Raw genomic sequence first — 16,094 nt, 5'->3', positions numbered from 1 at the left:
CCTTAAATTTATTGAGACTTGTTTTGTGGCCTAACATATGGTCTATCCTGGAGAATGTTCCATGTGCACTTGAGGAAAATGTGTACTGTGCTGTTGTTGGGTGGAGCATTCTATAGATAGATGTCTGTTAGGTCTAGTTGATTTACAGCATTATTCAAATCTTCTATTTCTTTTTTTAAAATTTTTTTAACATTTATTTTTGAGAGATACAGACAGACAAAGCATGAGCAGGGGAGGGTCAGAGAGAGAGGGAGACACAGAATCCGAAGCAGGCTCCAGGCTCTGAGCTGTCAGCACAGAGCCCGACACGGGGATTGAACCCGCCAACTGTGACATCATGACCTGAGCCGAAGTCAGATGCTTAACCGACTGTGCCACGCAGGTGCCCCTCAAGTCCTCTATTTCCTTACTGGTCTTCCATCTAGTTGTTCTATCCATTATTAGAAGTGAGATTGTATAGAACTATGTGTAACTCCCTTTAATTCTGTTGGGTTTTGCTTTGTATATTTGAGGGGCTCTGTCATTAGGTGTGTATATTCTTCTAAATTTTTTGCCATCTTAATGGAGTGACCCTTTTTTATCAATACGTAATGTCCTTCTAGGTCTCATAACAGTTTTTTATCTTTAAGTCTATTTAGTCTGAAGTGACTACAGCCACCCGGGCTCTCTTTTGGTTACTATTTGCATGAAGTATCTTTTTCCATTCTTCCATTTTCAACCTATGTGTATCACTGGATCTAAATGAAGTCTCTGGTAGACAGCATATAGATGAATTATTTTTTAAATCCATCTCCTTCTGCCTTTTATTTGGAGATTTTTATCCATTTAAAGTAATTACTAATAAGGAAAGATTTACTTTTGCCATTTGCTGTTTGTTTTCTATGTCTTACACCTGTTTGGTCCCTCAGTTCCTCCATCACTTCTCTTTTTATGATTAACTGATTTTTTTTCTAGTATACCATTTTTATTACCTTCTCACTTTCATACTTTTTTATATGTTTTAGGTTTTTTTTCCTAAGGATTAATGTCTTAACTTTATAACAATCAAGTTTGAATTAATAGCAACTTAGTGTCAAAAGTATACCAACACTCTACTCCTTTATAGTCCTGCTGCCCCTTATATTATTATTGTCACAAATTATATCTTTATATATGTGGGCCCATTGACATAGATCTGTAATTATTGTTTTAAGCACTTTTCTTTTAACTCGCAAGGAAAAAAGACGAGCTACAAATCAACACTACTGGGTTTTCTATTCACCAATGTAGCCACCTTCACCATTCTTCATTTCTTTTTATGGCTTCGAGGTACTGTCTAGTGTCCTTTCATTTCAGCCTGGAGGACTCTTCAGTATTCATTATAGGGCAGGTCTACTAGTCACAAACTCCTTGAGTTTTTGCCTATCTGGGAATGTCTGTCTATAATGACATTGTCTGGGGAGCGGGGGTTATAAAGTGCCTCCCCAGGCCACCTGATGCCATCAGATCAGGGTTAGGAGACCCCTTTGGTCTCTGCTGAAACCATGTTTGCCAGCTAGAAAAGTATCAACCCAGGCTGTCTGGCGAGGGACAAGAGACCAAACTCCGAGATCGGTCTCTGATGACACCAGAGGGAGGGGCACCCATGGTGTCTGGCTGGGGTAGGGCAGGTATTGTCAAAAAGGTTTCTATCTAGCTTGGCTACCCCTTTCCCAGTCCTTTGGCTAGACAGCAGACTTTTCTCACGGCTTTGTTTTCTTTTGGTCTACACTTGTTGGCAATTCCAGGCTACAGGCTTCTCTAGTACCCAGTGCAGGACACATGGGAGACTTTTTTCTTTAACTCAGGCAACTCACACCACCATGCCATTCCTCAAGTCCTAAGGCCCTCAACCAGTCCACTTTCCTGTTTACATCTTTCAAAGTCCTCTGTTTATTACGTCCAGGGCCTTCCATTGTATTCAGCAGTGTGGGCAAGCAGGGAGAAATTAGTCTAAACTATCTTGTCCTCAATTGCATTTTATGATGTTCCGACTATATTTGCAACAAAATTTTTCTTGGACAAAGGAATACAACCAGAATCTAAGACCTTAAGAATGAGAAGGATCTATCTACTTTAATCTTCACATTTTACAGAAGAGGCAATGGTAGGTCTGTGAGACGAATGTGCTTACTCCCACAAGGCTACCAAGCTACAGAGTAGTCAGGCAAAGAATAAGACCACAGACATATTCATGCAGTGTTCTTTTTTTTTTTTTCAACGTTTTTTAATTTATTTTTGGGACAGAGAGAGACAGAGCATGAACGGGGGAGGGGCAGAGAGAAAGGGAGACACAGAATCGGAAACAGGCTCCAGGCTCCGAGCCATCAGCCCAGAGCCTGACGCGGGGCTCGAACTCACGGACCACGAGATCGTGACCTGGCTGAAGTTGGACGCTTAACCGACTGCGCCACCCAGGCGCCCATTCATGCAGTGTTCTACAGCTTTCACTATGTCCTTCCATCATCACAGATGAAGAGAAATCCTGGGCCTAGATCTTTTCTTAATTACAGAAATACTCATTAACATACTGTGATTTTCACCTCATCTGCAGCGTGCACCCTAAGACAGAACAGAGTAACACTCTGAAAGAAAGTGAAAGTGGCATCTTAGGTGATAGGCTTGTAAATTCAGAATAATTACTAAGTTTCTAATACATGAATACATAGAAAAATACCTCTTGACATATACTAAACTTATATATTGATGAGTAAAAATGATGATGCTATAATCTTTGAAAGCTCACAAATATGCTTTATCTAAATAGCCAAAATATTAAGGTGATTCGATGACTAACGTACATTGTATGAGATCATGTGCATGTATTATAGCAAAAGATCTTGTGGTATTTGATGCATGCCCACTGAGTTTTAACTTGATAAAGAAAAAAGCCATGAGGGGCACCTGGGTGGCTCAGTCGGTTAAGTGTCCAACTCTTGGTTTCGGTTCAGGTCATGATCTCATGGTTTGTGAGTTTGATTCCCGCATCCAGCTCCTCGCTGACTGTGCAGAGCCTGGTTGGGATTCTCTCTCTCTCTCTCTCTCTCTCTCTCTCTCTCTCTCTCTGCCCCTCCCCTGCTCATTCTCATTTTGCTCTCTCTCTCTCTTTCTATCTCAAAATAAATAAACTTCAAAGAAAAAAAGAACTCAGGGCATACCAGCAACAAATCCCCTAGATTCTCAACTTCTTCCGTGAACATTCCTTCTCTTGCCTTAATTCGGTGTTTCTCAATCCTGGCTGCACTTCAGAACCATGTGGGGAGCTTCTTAAAACTCCCAATGCCTGAGCCTCCTCCCTGGGGGTGGGACCCAGACATCAGTAGGTTTAAAGCTCACCCAGATGATTTCACTGTGCCTAAGGGTGAGTACCCCTGGACTGACACCCTATGTTCTCCCTTCAGGGACTGCTCCCCCAACAGAACTCTCTTGTCAGGGGGCCTTTCTTCTCCCCCAGCTCTGGTACCACCGGGACTCAAGTGGGCAGGCCGCTGGTCCTCATTCCCACCTCTAAACACTAAATCTCTCTCCCCCAAAATCTAGCTTTCTACATTTCAGACAGTTCCTCAAACAAATGGGGATCTCTTGCATGCATGTTTCTTTGCATTTGCTTTTTCTCTACAGTAATAGTCTGCATCCTTCGGCCATCAGAAAAGCAAAGTTCTCATTTAAAACTCACTTCACTGGTCATCTCAGCCCTTCCACGAAGCCCTCTCAGTCTAAGCTTAAGAGTATTGATCAAATGCTTCCTTCACAGTGCATCCATTCTGCAGTGCTATTTTAGTATTCATTACATTGCCAACGAGAAGCACCTGCCGTTGTAAGAAATTCGTAGTATAAACAGGAAAATTGTGAGCACGTTAGTCTACAAAGAGCCCCAATTCATCAAATGTGGTGCTAATATAAAACTGGAAAGATTACCCCATGTACCAAAAAACCTCTTTTCTTTAGAAAGATTACTGCCATAAGAAATGTAGCATGGCATCAATACTATGAAACAGATTTAATTATTGGAGTACCAATCAGGCCCTTAGCAGAGAAGCAACCTACAGGGCAAGCCACTCCGCAGATGGCATTTTATTCAGTTTCTATGCAAAGCATGAGGTACCAAGTTTAACTCTCATTTTAACGCTGCTCCATATGAAACAGTTCACTCTAATTGCTGTTTAGTCATTCATGTTATGAATCAGTCTTTTAAAAAATTAATAAATAAACGTGTCACCTCCTCTGAGCAGAGCCAAAATACCATGCCCTGTCTCTAGCCCGTCCCCAGGAAAACACAGAACACAAACCATTTGATTCTTTATATAGTCACATGGTCCCTCTTGATCTTACCTATAGTACGAAAAATAAAAAGATCTGTTTCTTTGAATTTATTCCTTTTCTTAACTCCAGAGCCCCATTTGTATAACTTAATCCATATGTTCATATCATGATGGTGCTTAGTAGAAATAGGAGCCAGCGAAACTGCATTTTATGCTAAAAACCTATACCTTCTCCCTCTCACTTGACAAAAGACACACTTTTAGTGTATGTAGAAACGATCTATATATACCTTTGTGGGCACAGTTGCAAACATACAAGCGCTTTTCTCTTACATACTTAAAACCTCAAAGGGCATCACTGGCCACGAAGTTTTTTAAACAGTGTTCCTTTTTAGGGAACAGAATGTTTTCGTGTTTATTATAATCTAGTCTTGCCCATTTATCAAGTTAAATAATATGAAATTTTTAAATCAAAACCTTTCTATCTTATAAAATCTCTTCTCAGAGCTACCAATAAATAAAAGATTTAAAATATAACCAAGCTTCCTTGTTTTCTCCCCTAGGTACTACAGTTTAAGCCTCATAAAAATGAGTCTGTAGTTAAGTACTGTATATATATTTTTTCCCAAAATCAAGCCAATTGTCCATATATAACAAGGAACACTCAAAAAATGTGTTTAACAGAGCAAAAGACAAATTCAGAGTGTTTAAGATTTGCTGTAATAAAGCTTGCTGCGAAGTGGTAAAAATGACCTCATGAGAGAGTAAGCAAGAAGGAACAGAAAAGCAAATAAGAAAACACAACAAAGTGAAAACATGACAATCTGAAACCCGAAGCTAATGTGTAGTAAACTTTATTTTGCATTTTCAATTCCTCTAGGGAAAACTATTCACCTAAGTATAAAAATTTAACTTCAATCACATAATATAGAGAGGAGGTGACAGATTAAAGAGGTTTGGAAATGTTCTTACCACTACTCTAAGGCTGGTGTATAATGTTTCCTAACAACCAAGCCCTCAGGATATTGATAAGTATTTTATAAATAAAGAGGTGAATGGTCACAATCACTAGGAAATCACAAGCTTTACCAAATTTGACCAGGTTTCTTTACTGTAGAATTTCAAACCCTTCAATGAGCCCATTCGCACCGCGAACCTCCCTAAGTGGGTACCGAGGCCACAGCCTGCAAATCTGTCTTACCACAGAGCCCTATGAACGTCTCCCAGAAGACTACTTTATCACAAGCAGTTCGGGAAAGACTAGAATATACAGGTGCCCCATCCAAGTGGTTAGGGGACTCTCTCCCAGGGCCATTAGGAATTTGACACTGCACAAAGACTAAATACAATCATGTGTTCAGTACCCAGGATTTCCTCTGTTGAATGTGTGTGTCCCACTTACAGAGGAGGACAGGGGGAGAGCAGGGGGAGGTCAGTAGCGAAGGGATTTTCTGCCTGCATGTCTTACACACCTGTTTCTGCAGTCTGAAATCTCCATAGTTAGGCAGCTGAGTTGGAGGCCTGGGCTGAGCACTGCGCTTACTGTTTACCCTGAGATGGGAAATCTGGTAGACAAAGAAGCAGTCTCGTTCATTAACAGTGACTTGAGAATTCCCAGCCCCCCATCAGATCCTCAGTCACTAAGCCCCAAGGCAGGCAGGAAGCCCTACTCAAGCAGGTCAGGTGAGGCCTGATGATAGCAGCAACACATTTCACAACCGGGAAATAACTGCTGTCACATGTGCGGTAGAAGATAAGGAGGTTGGTCACAAAAGCCCTTTCAGACAAGTCTTCCACGCATTCATCCAGGCGGCTCCCAAGCCCCAGTTTGAAACCAGCAGCTGGTGGGTAACCGCCTCCAGAATGCCCACTCTTCTGTTTTGACAAAGTCCCGGTTTGCTATTGGTGCCAATCAGGAGCTTGATCTCATCTACGTCCTCCACAGGAAGACGGGGTGAATGCCTTACCTGCCAATGCAACAGATCACCGTCTTACTGTATACGTACACATCGGCTTCAAGGATGGGGAGGACAGGGACGTTTAGGAGATGGACTCTGACCGGGAGCTGACTCTACCTATTCACTAGCTATGTCACCTTAGCTGACTTGCTTAACCCCTGTATGTTTCAATTTCCTCACCTGTATAAAAATAAAGCATATTAGCACCTACTTCATAGGAGTTTTGTGAAGATTAAATAATGTGCTGAGAGCACTTAGCACAATAGGTGCTCGATAAACGGAACTAATAATTTAAATGAGCAGAAATTGTAAGCAGGGAAAAGCTCGGAATGGAACTAAAGCTTGCTATTAGATCTAAATGAGTATTTGTTGGCTGATTAATCAACAGGTCTTAGAGCCAATCCTGGAGCGTTGGAAAGGGGGTTCTCATTCGTTTCTATGTGAGTCAGGAAGAACAGGGCTTTTTATTACCCTTCAGACTGAGGCAGGAAAGCAGGACCTCACTGTATTTGCACCTCAAGGTTGAGTGGATGCTAAAGATGATCTAATTCTCTAAAAGAAGGACACGCAAATGTTAAAAGTGGCTTCAGAGACCCAGCGAATCCTAAGATGTGGCATACGGAAAGATATGCTCTGGGCAGCATTTTCTGCCGAAAGTTAGAGAGGGCCTTTAAAGGCAGAAAGTTTCTTCAGCAGCAGTTAACAAAAGGAAGGACCCGTGGTGCCCTTTACCGCATTCTGCAGATTTGCTGCTTCCTTCTCATTTCCAATTCTACGAGCAGTGTTGATGAATAAGGCCATAGCAGCACATAAAAATAAGGCAGAATGAATTCACAGGCGAAACAGATTTTGGTGACACACTCTCCCAACTCCTGATGTTTCAGCTTATTATTCCAAAGGAAGATACCAACCTAACGAAAGCACTGTAGGCTCAAACCACAGCTCTAACACCACGGTGATGGCCATTTATTTTTAGTTTATGCAGAATTCACACAGCTCCTAAAACATGATGAAAATATACACACCCAGACTGTACATACTATACAGAAAAACCATGTCCCCCACCCCCAGAGCCAAAGGTGAACCAATACACATTTGTTTGGTTGCCTATTGAGGGAACTTCCACTTTTCTACATGAGGTTGAGGGACTGGCTAGATAAGAAGAAATTCAACCGCTCTCTCCTCTCTTTGTCCAGATGTCATCTTGGGAATGTGACCAGCCAGTTCTGTGGCTATCAACCCTTGCCAAGGAAGCACAGTGATAGGACCACTTCCCTAGTACCGAACAGTTCACAGAAATCAACTTCTGTCTCCTACCTGTGATGGACAAGGTCTTGGAGGGAGCGCAGGCGGCGGAGGTAACAATCCTGACTTAGTAGCTGAAAAGAAACACACATACTGTTAAGAATTCCCAAACACAAAACAAATACCCCTCCACTTCTTAACTAGGAATAGCAATTGCAGTTAACATGTTTAAGTTATTAAAATCCATCTGAAGGCTTAATTTAAAAAAAAGCACATGCTATTTCTAATCCCTTTTTCATGTGGATCCTACCTTCTCCAAATCCAATTATTTATATAGGCTGTTGTGATTAAGACCATATACAACAGTAAGGAAAAGACACCTTTTGATCAAAGCACTGGAACCCAGCACGGGAAAGGCGGTCAATCCCTCATTATTCTGATGTTAATTATTTAGTTTCAAATCATCTAGGCCCTTAGGTTTCTCTAACATGTCTCCCTCTCTCCCGGCCATTACACTGCTCATTAGCTCAGCAAGGAGGCTACAGAAACGAAGGGAGCCAGAGTTCCCGTGATGCAGCTCTACTGCCCTGTAAGCGAGTAGGTCTGACAGCAGCAGGGGACGCTGGAAGAGACGGACTAAAATGATGTTTACAGACCCTTCAAAGATCTCAATTGCCTTTTCTCTCCCTGATCCTTATTAGCAGAAATAAGAAAATCTGTTTCTAAAATAATCTGGCCCCATTTGAAGGATGTTTTGAACGGAAGTTTCAGTCTAATTTTTTTTTAATTTTGTGAGATCTAGAGAAAATTTGAGTTAAGCCAAGAATGTCTGAATTATAACTTAACAATGAAAATAAACATCTGCTAGTGAATTATAAATCAAGTCCATAATCACACACAAGAAATAACTTTATTATCACACACTGGCAAGTTAAACCATATTCTTTACAAACTCCTTTAAAAAGCACACTGTGTTCTATATAACCGTACACAGCTTATTGGCAATTCTATATGTGTGCTAATATTTGGACAATTTTCTGTGACTTAAAAATAAATCATAGCAATGTGCCAAGAACATAAAAGTTTTTTGTAAATCACTTTTGATCTGACCTAGCTAGACCAGACATGCCCAAAGATGGAGTTTGGGGCTTTCCACAAAGGTAACTTAAGAGTAATTTCACAGAGATTTGCATTCTGAGCCAGGGCAGAGATATGGTACAACCATGTGGGTCCACCAATGACCTCTCTCAATCTGTCTCTCATTAAAATTTATGAAACACATCAGCGGGTCAAAACTCCAGTGGTGGTAAGACCTTGGACAGTCTTCAATAACAAAGCGTGTAGCAGCAGAAAAACAAAAGCCTCAGGAATTATCCATCTCAGGGTCCCAACTCTAAAGGTCCTCAGGATTGGGCCTTTAAATTACCGGTTTCTTTTAAAACAAAACTTGAAAAATCTACACGTGCTTTTAAAGGAAATGCCTTGCACCAGAACAAACTGTGTGTTAAAAATCACCCTTTATTAACAAAAGAGGCCTAAGAATCGATAAGCCGCTTAATTAAACTTCTGCTTCCAGCCAAGAGGGAGTAACAAAGACCAGATTTATCCTCCCATTTGAAACAGCCAAAAACAAACACGTTTTTTATATGAAACAACAGTTTTCAACACTAGAACAAAACACAGAAAACGACAGTTTTCAAGACACTAGGAAACCAAGCAACAAAAGACAGTGATCCCTGAGAGGCAGGAAACCAAGCAGGTGAGTTGTGGGTCTCACTGTTCCCGCTTAGTGTACTCGGATACAGGACCTACACATCATATTCAGGTCTGGTGCAGTTCATTTGTGCTATTTTTTAATTAAAAAAACAAATGCCCTATCTTTATAAAAGATGGTATGAGGGTGTTTCTGCATATACTTTTGGATAAAATCGTATCACCTACAAACATGAACAGTAATTCTGTTGCCTCTTTTCGGTACCTTTACCTATTTTGTGTTTTTTATCTTACCTGGCAAGAACATCTACTATAAAGTTGACTTGTAATGATCATATGGGCATTCTTACCTTCTTTTGATCTCAAAGGTAAGGCTGTCACTATTTCACCATTAGTATGGTACTTTCCGTAGGTTTCTTGTAGAAATGCTACAACGAATTATGAAAATTCCCACCTGTTGAGATTTTTTTATAATTTGTTGATGATTTTTAACCAAAGTTGCATCTCCATCCACTGAGATGATGGTATGATTTTTCCCCTGATAATTAGTTAATATGATAAATTACATTATACATGTTTAAATGCGAAAGCACCCTTGCCAACCTACGATAATCCCAACTTGGTCAGGTTTTTAGATCTGCTAGATTTAGTTGGCTAATATTGTGCTTAGGATTTTTGCCAACCATATTCATAAATGAGACTGTGATCAGTAAGTCTCCTTTCTCATGTAGTTGTCTGTTAGGCCTGATTCAGCCAGAAAATGTTCCCCATGTGTGCTCGGGAACAGGCTGTGTAAGATCGAAGATTGTTTTTGTTGCTAATGTTGAATGTCAGGTACAACTTGCCAGCAGAACTATCTGGGCCTGAAGTTTTGTTTGAAACAAGATTTTTAATGATTTCATTTCTTTAATTGTTACAGGATTATTCAGACTTTATAATTCTTAAGTCAGTTTTGAGAAATTTTATTTTTCTAGACATTTATTGTCTAAATGCTCATATTTATTGCCATAAAGGAACTCTTACACCCTCCTCTACTCATCTTTTTTTTAACGTTTTATTTATTTTTGAGACAGAGAGAGACAGAGCATGAACGGGGGAGGGGCAGAGAGAGAGGGAGACACAGAATCGGAAGCAGGCTCCAGGCTCTGAGCCATCAGCCCAGAGCCTGACGCGGGGCTCGAACTCACGGACCGCGAGATCGTGACCTGAGCTGAAGTCGGACGCTTAACCGACTGAGCCACCCAGGCGCCCCAACTCATCTTAATCTCCGTGCACCTAACTTTTGTTTTTGATTCCTCATACTATTTGTATCATCACTCTACTTTCCCTTCACTGAGCTCACTTGACATTTGACCATTTTATTACTCTTTAAAAAAAAAAAAAAAAAAAAAAACTTGGGGCACCTGGGTGGCTCAGTCGGTTAAGCGTCTGACTTTGGCTCAGGTCATGATCTCGCAGTTTGTGAGTTCAATCCCCGTGTCGGGCTCTGTGCTGACAGCTCAGAGCCTGGAGCCTGCTTCAGATTCTGTGTCTCCCTCTCCCTCTGCCCCTCCCCCTCCCCCGCGCTCTCTGTCTCTCAATAATAAATCAACGTTAAAAAAATTAAAAAAAAAAAACTTTCCTGAGCCTCTGTATTGCCTGCCTTCTTTGTTTCATTAATGTCTGTTCATCTTGCATTTTCTTTCTTTAGGCTTATCCTATTGTTCTTTTTCTAGCATAAAAACAGTTCCCGAGCTCAATTTCCAGTGTTTCTTCTTTTCTAACATAAGCATTTAGCGTTACAAATTTTCTTCCAAGAATCACAGGTTTTTGATATGTTCTCATTCAGTTTTACAACTTTCCTAATTTCCATTACAATCTCTTTTACGATAGTACCTTCCGTTTGAAATTCATCCTTTAGAATTTCTTTCATTGAGCGTCTGTTAGTAGCAAGCTTACTCCGTTTGTGGGACTGAAAGTCTTTACTTCACCCTCATTCTTAAGAGATTATTTCCCTGGGTCTAGATTCTAGATGGACAGCTACTTTCTCACAGCACATTAAAAATAACATTTCGCGGTCTTCCGGCCTCCATTGCTGCTGCCGAGGAGTCAGGTGTCCATAGAATCGTTTTTTGCTAAGTAGTCGGTCTTCTCTGCTTGTGGTGCTCTGCAGTACTGAACCTGACGCTGAGTCTGCCTAGTTCTTCATCTTCTTTTTCTTTCAACACCTACTGAGCTTCACGGGAATTTCTAAACCATGTGGCATCCCGTTCATTCTGGGAAACTCTGAGTGATTCCTCAAATACTGTCTTTCTGCCAGTTTCTCTACCTCTCCTTCTGGAGCTCTTTGTCTAAACTGTGCTGTGTTCTGGATAATTTTCTAATATCTACTGTTCCATTGACCAATTCCCTCTTCAGCTGCGCTTAATGTCCTGTTAATCCTGTCTTTAGGTTTATTTCAATGACTGTTTCATTTCTAGTTCTATTTGATCTTTTTTCAAAGGGTTTTTTTTCATTTTTATAATTTCTTGGCTATGTACTCATTTTCTCCATCTCCTTTTTTCCCCAAATTATTAAACATATTTATGTAACAGTGTGTGTCTGATAATCCCACAATCTGAGGCCCTTGTATTTGCTACTATTTTGCTGCTCCTGCTATCTATTTCTCCTACTGGTCTATTTCCTAGAGTGCCTGGCAACCTTTGACTCTAAATGCACATCCCTTGAAACTTTACCTGAAGAAATACTTTGGGCTCTGTGTGGAAAGTGGGTTCCTTCTCTACTGTCTGCCAGAACCAGAAACTTGAAGGCACTTACCAACTTGGGATCACTTTAAACTATAATCTTGGCCTGATACTGTGTAAGATTCCTAGTTTCTTTACTATCCTGAAATTTATTAAATGCCCCATATAAGACTTTTGAGTATAGATAGTAGCTTGAATATGTGCAACTAATCTCACTCTTACCTCATTAACAGTGAAAAGAACTGTTTAAACTTTCTTGTTTAAATTTGAAACTAGGAAAAGAGATGAGTGGCTGATGCCTAAATCAGCAGTAGAGAAAGCAGAGACTAATCAATTTGTACCACACAAGCCCCTCAGTTTTCAAGAATCAGTGACATCAAACTCCTCAGGAAGTAGGGGTAAAATGAAGAAAGCAATAAAAAATAAACAAAATTAACTAACAGTTGAATCCTACTTCCTACCCTTTAGAAGGGCATACCTTCGCAGTACCCTTGAAGATCAGGTTCCAGCTATACCTCATGCAGCTTTTGGCTTCAGCATCCCTGCTCCTGTGGTCCCCTCTACCTATAGTATCCATGCCCTACCCCTACTTCACCTTAATAGCTCAGAATGTAGTAGGTATCCAACAAATATCTATTGGAACTAATCTAAGAACTACAGGACCATGATCCATCAGAGCAGTTAGATCCTAAGATATTTCTCCCACATTCTGCATATTTGCAGCATGTTTCCCACTCCAGCAAAAGGCTAGAAATATTTTTCTTCTCCAGGGAGGACACCTGGCCGAGATGAAGGCATGAGGCCATACTGAAAACAGGGGGATCTAATAAATATATGAATTCTGGATGCTGAGACTTCCAACCCAATTCCTCTCTGCTCTCAAACTTCTGTATCCAGAGACTGAAAGAAGTGCTCCAGGGAACTGGACCAGCCAAGAAGGAAGATCTAGATACCAACATTCAGAGATCTCCAACAAGTCATATCATTCTACCATGAAACCCAAAGGTGGCAAGTCCTATCCATTTACCCGTATGGTCCAATGAGCTTTTTCACCACCTTTATTTTGTCTTTAAGTTTATTTATTTTGAGAGAGAGGGAGAAAGAGAGAATCCCAAGTAGGCTCCACACTGGCAGTGCAGAGCCCGATGTGGGGTTCGATCCCACAAATCGTGAGATCATGACCTGGGCCAAAACCAAGTGTCAGACACTTAACCAACTGAGCCACCCAGACACCCCTACCCCTTTTCTTAAATAGAAACAGATGATGAAGTATTATCAGATAGCTGCAGAAAATTTCTAATCTAAGAGCAGTAAGAATAGAAAAAGTTAATCTAAAGAGACAGAGTAGATCTATATTAGGAGAAAAAATTTAATGTATATTAGTATCATCATAACAATCATTCAGTTTATTCCAGAAATATTTAAACATTTACTATGTGTCAGGCATTGTTCGGAGTGCTGGGAAAACATCAGTGAAAAAAAAAACAGGAAAAAAGGCCTACCCTCATGAATCTTTATTCTACTGAGAAGACAGATAATGGGGTGGAAGTAAGGAATGAAATTTCTAAGAGTCATTAGGGAAATCCTCAGTAAAAGGTAAGAGAGATTATTTGCAAAGACGAAATACTCAGATGCTATTGAAAAAAAAACCAGTCAAATAATTAAAAAGAGCACCTGGAAATTAAAAATGTGAGAGCAGAAATGGAAAGCTTAATAGAAAGGTTCAAAGATAATATAAGGATATCTTAAAGAAAGTAGGATAACATCCAAATAAAAGTTCCACAAAAAGAGAGTAAATAGCTGGCACAAAAAGAGACACTCAGATCAATGGAACAGAATAGAGAACCCAGAAATGGACCCACAAACGTATGGCCAACTAATCTTTGACAAAGCAGGAAAGAATATCCAATGGAATAAAGACAGTCACTTTAGCAAGTGGTGCTTGGAAAACTGGACAGCAACATGCAGAAAAATGAACCTGGACCACTTTCTTACACCATACACAAAAATAAACTCAAAATGGATGAAAGACCTAAAGGTAAGACAAGAAGCCATCAAAATTCTCAAGGAGAAAGCAGGCAAAATCCTCTTTGATCTTGGCCGCAACAACTTCTTACTCAAGACGTCTCTGGAGGCAAGGGAAACAAAAGCAAAAATGAACTACTGGGACCTCATCAAAATAAAAAGCTTCTGCACAGTGAAGGAAACCATCAGCAAAACTAAAAGGCAACTGACAGAATGGGAGAAGATATTTGCAAATGACATACCAGATAAAGGGTTAGTATCCAAAATCTACAAAGAACTTATCAAACTCAACACCCAAAAAAACAAATAGTCCAGTGAAGAAATGGGCAAAAGACATGAATAGACACTTCTCCAAAGAAGACATCCAGATGGCCAACCGACACAGGAAAAAAGGCTCAACATCACTCATCATCAGGGAAATACAAATCAAAACCACATTGAGATACCACCTTACACCTGTCAGAATGGCTAACATTAACAACGCAGGCAACAACAGATGTTGGCAAGGATGAGGAGAAGAGAATCTCTTTTGCATTGCTGGTGGGAATGCAAACTGGTGTAGCCACTCTGGAGAACAGTATGGAGGCTCCTCAAAAAATTAAAAATAGAACTACCCTACGACCCAGGAATTGCACTACTAGGTATTTATCCAAGGGATACAGGGGTGCTGTTTCGAAGGGGCACATGCACCCTCATGTTTATAGCAGTACTATCAACAATAGCCAAAGTATGGAAAGAGCTCAAATGTCCATCGATGGATGAACAGATAAAGAAGTTGTGAGATATATATATATATATATATATATACACATACACACACAATGGAGTATTACTTGGCAATCAAAAGGAATGAAACCTTGCCATTTGCAACTATGTGGATGGAACTAGAGGGCATTATGCAAAACAAAATTAGTCAAAGACAAGTATCATATGACTTCACTCATATGAGAACTTTAAGACACAGAACAGATGAACATAAGGGAAGGGAAGCAAAAATAATATAAAAACAGGGAGGGGGACAAAACATAAGAGACAAATATGGAGAATAAACAGAGGGTTACTGGGGGGGTTGTGGGAGGGGGGATGGGCTAAACGGGTAAAGGGCATTAAGGAATCTACTCCTGAAATCATTGTTGCGCTATATGCTAACTAATTTGGATGTAAATTTAAAAAATAAAATTAAAAGAAAGAGAGAGAGAGAGAGAGAGAGAGAGAGAGTGTAAATAGCAGGAAAAAAATCACCTAGTCCAAGAAAACTTCCTAGAAATGAAGAATACGAGTTTCTAAATTAAAAGAGCCCAGAGTGCCCAGGACAACGGAAGAAAACAGACCCAGGGCAAGGCACATGGATATGAAATTTCAAAATAAAAGATTCTACAAGTTTCCTGCAGGGGGTGGAAGAGGAGGGGAGGGTGCATCCAAAGGATCAAGAGTCCAAAAGGTTTTAGACTTTTAAGATACCACTGGAAGCTAGAATTCATTGGAACAATGCCATGAAAATTCTGAAGAAAACTGATTTCCAACTGATGGCTTTCCCCAAAAGAGCAGCCTGCATGATGGTTCAAGTAAAGGTATTTTTAGACATTCAGGGTCTTATATTGAGCTCCATGCACCCTTTCCAAGAAACTACTCAAGGATGTGTTCTACCAAAGCAAGAGAGTAAACCAAGAAAGAGCAAAAGATGAGAACAGGATAAAAGAGATCCAACATGGGAGAAAGAAGAAAATCCTTGGATGACACAGATGGGGGATGCCATGATGAAAACTAAGTATGAGGCACAGAAGACAATCACTCTACATTTCTTCAAACAGATGAAACTAATACCTGTGTCAGAATTTCATAAAAGGAACTTTAGAAAATTGAGAGAGTCTGCAGTTGATTCAGGGCCAAGTACATTGAAAAGAAACAAGTTGATTATTCACTCCAAAGCCAACAAAAATCTGTCCAAGTAAGAAAAGGCAGTAATTTACTATATGGCTTACATAGCCATAATACTACCCTAAATACTACTGATCTAACCAAAATTCTAATATAACCGTACTGGGAAGGTGAAAGAGGAGAAAGATGCTAGAAAGGGAAGGCAGTAGATGATGACTAAAACTGAAAAGTCAACAAGAGGTTATACAAATATGTTATTTTGCAGTGTGAAT

General features: G+C 40.2%; 1 protein-coding gene across 7 annotated transcripts in view; it reads right to left on the bottom strand.

Annotated features, from left to right (window-relative positions):
- The window catches only part of REPS2 (RALBP1 associated Eps domain containing 2), a 237,098-nt gene that overhangs the window by 74,114 nt on the left and 146,890 nt on the right, over nucleotides 1–16,094 (bottom strand). For 4 of the 7 annotated variants that reach the window (XM_058713845.1, XM_058713842.1, XM_058713843.1 and 1 more), the window contains one exon: nucleotides 7,556–7,617. In XM_058713845.1, the coding sequence (XP_058569828.1) occupies nucleotides 7,556–7,617 (62 nt within the window). Of the gene's footprint in view, nucleotides 1–5,752; nucleotides 5,846–7,149; nucleotides 7,238–7,555; nucleotides 7,618–16,094 lie in introns of those variants that run through there. The other 3 variants (XM_058713840.1, XM_058713841.1, XR_009257199.1) reach the window with 2 other exon arrangements.

Source organism: Neofelis nebulosa, chromosome X, assembly GCF_028018385.1.
Source record: "Neofelis nebulosa isolate mNeoNeb1 chromosome X, mNeoNeb1.pri, whole genome shotgun sequence".
In the NCBI taxonomy this organism is placed as follows: Eukaryota; Metazoa; Chordata; class Mammalia; order Carnivora; family Felidae; genus Neofelis; species Neofelis nebulosa.
This window is presented reverse-complemented; position numbering and strand designations above follow the sequence as displayed.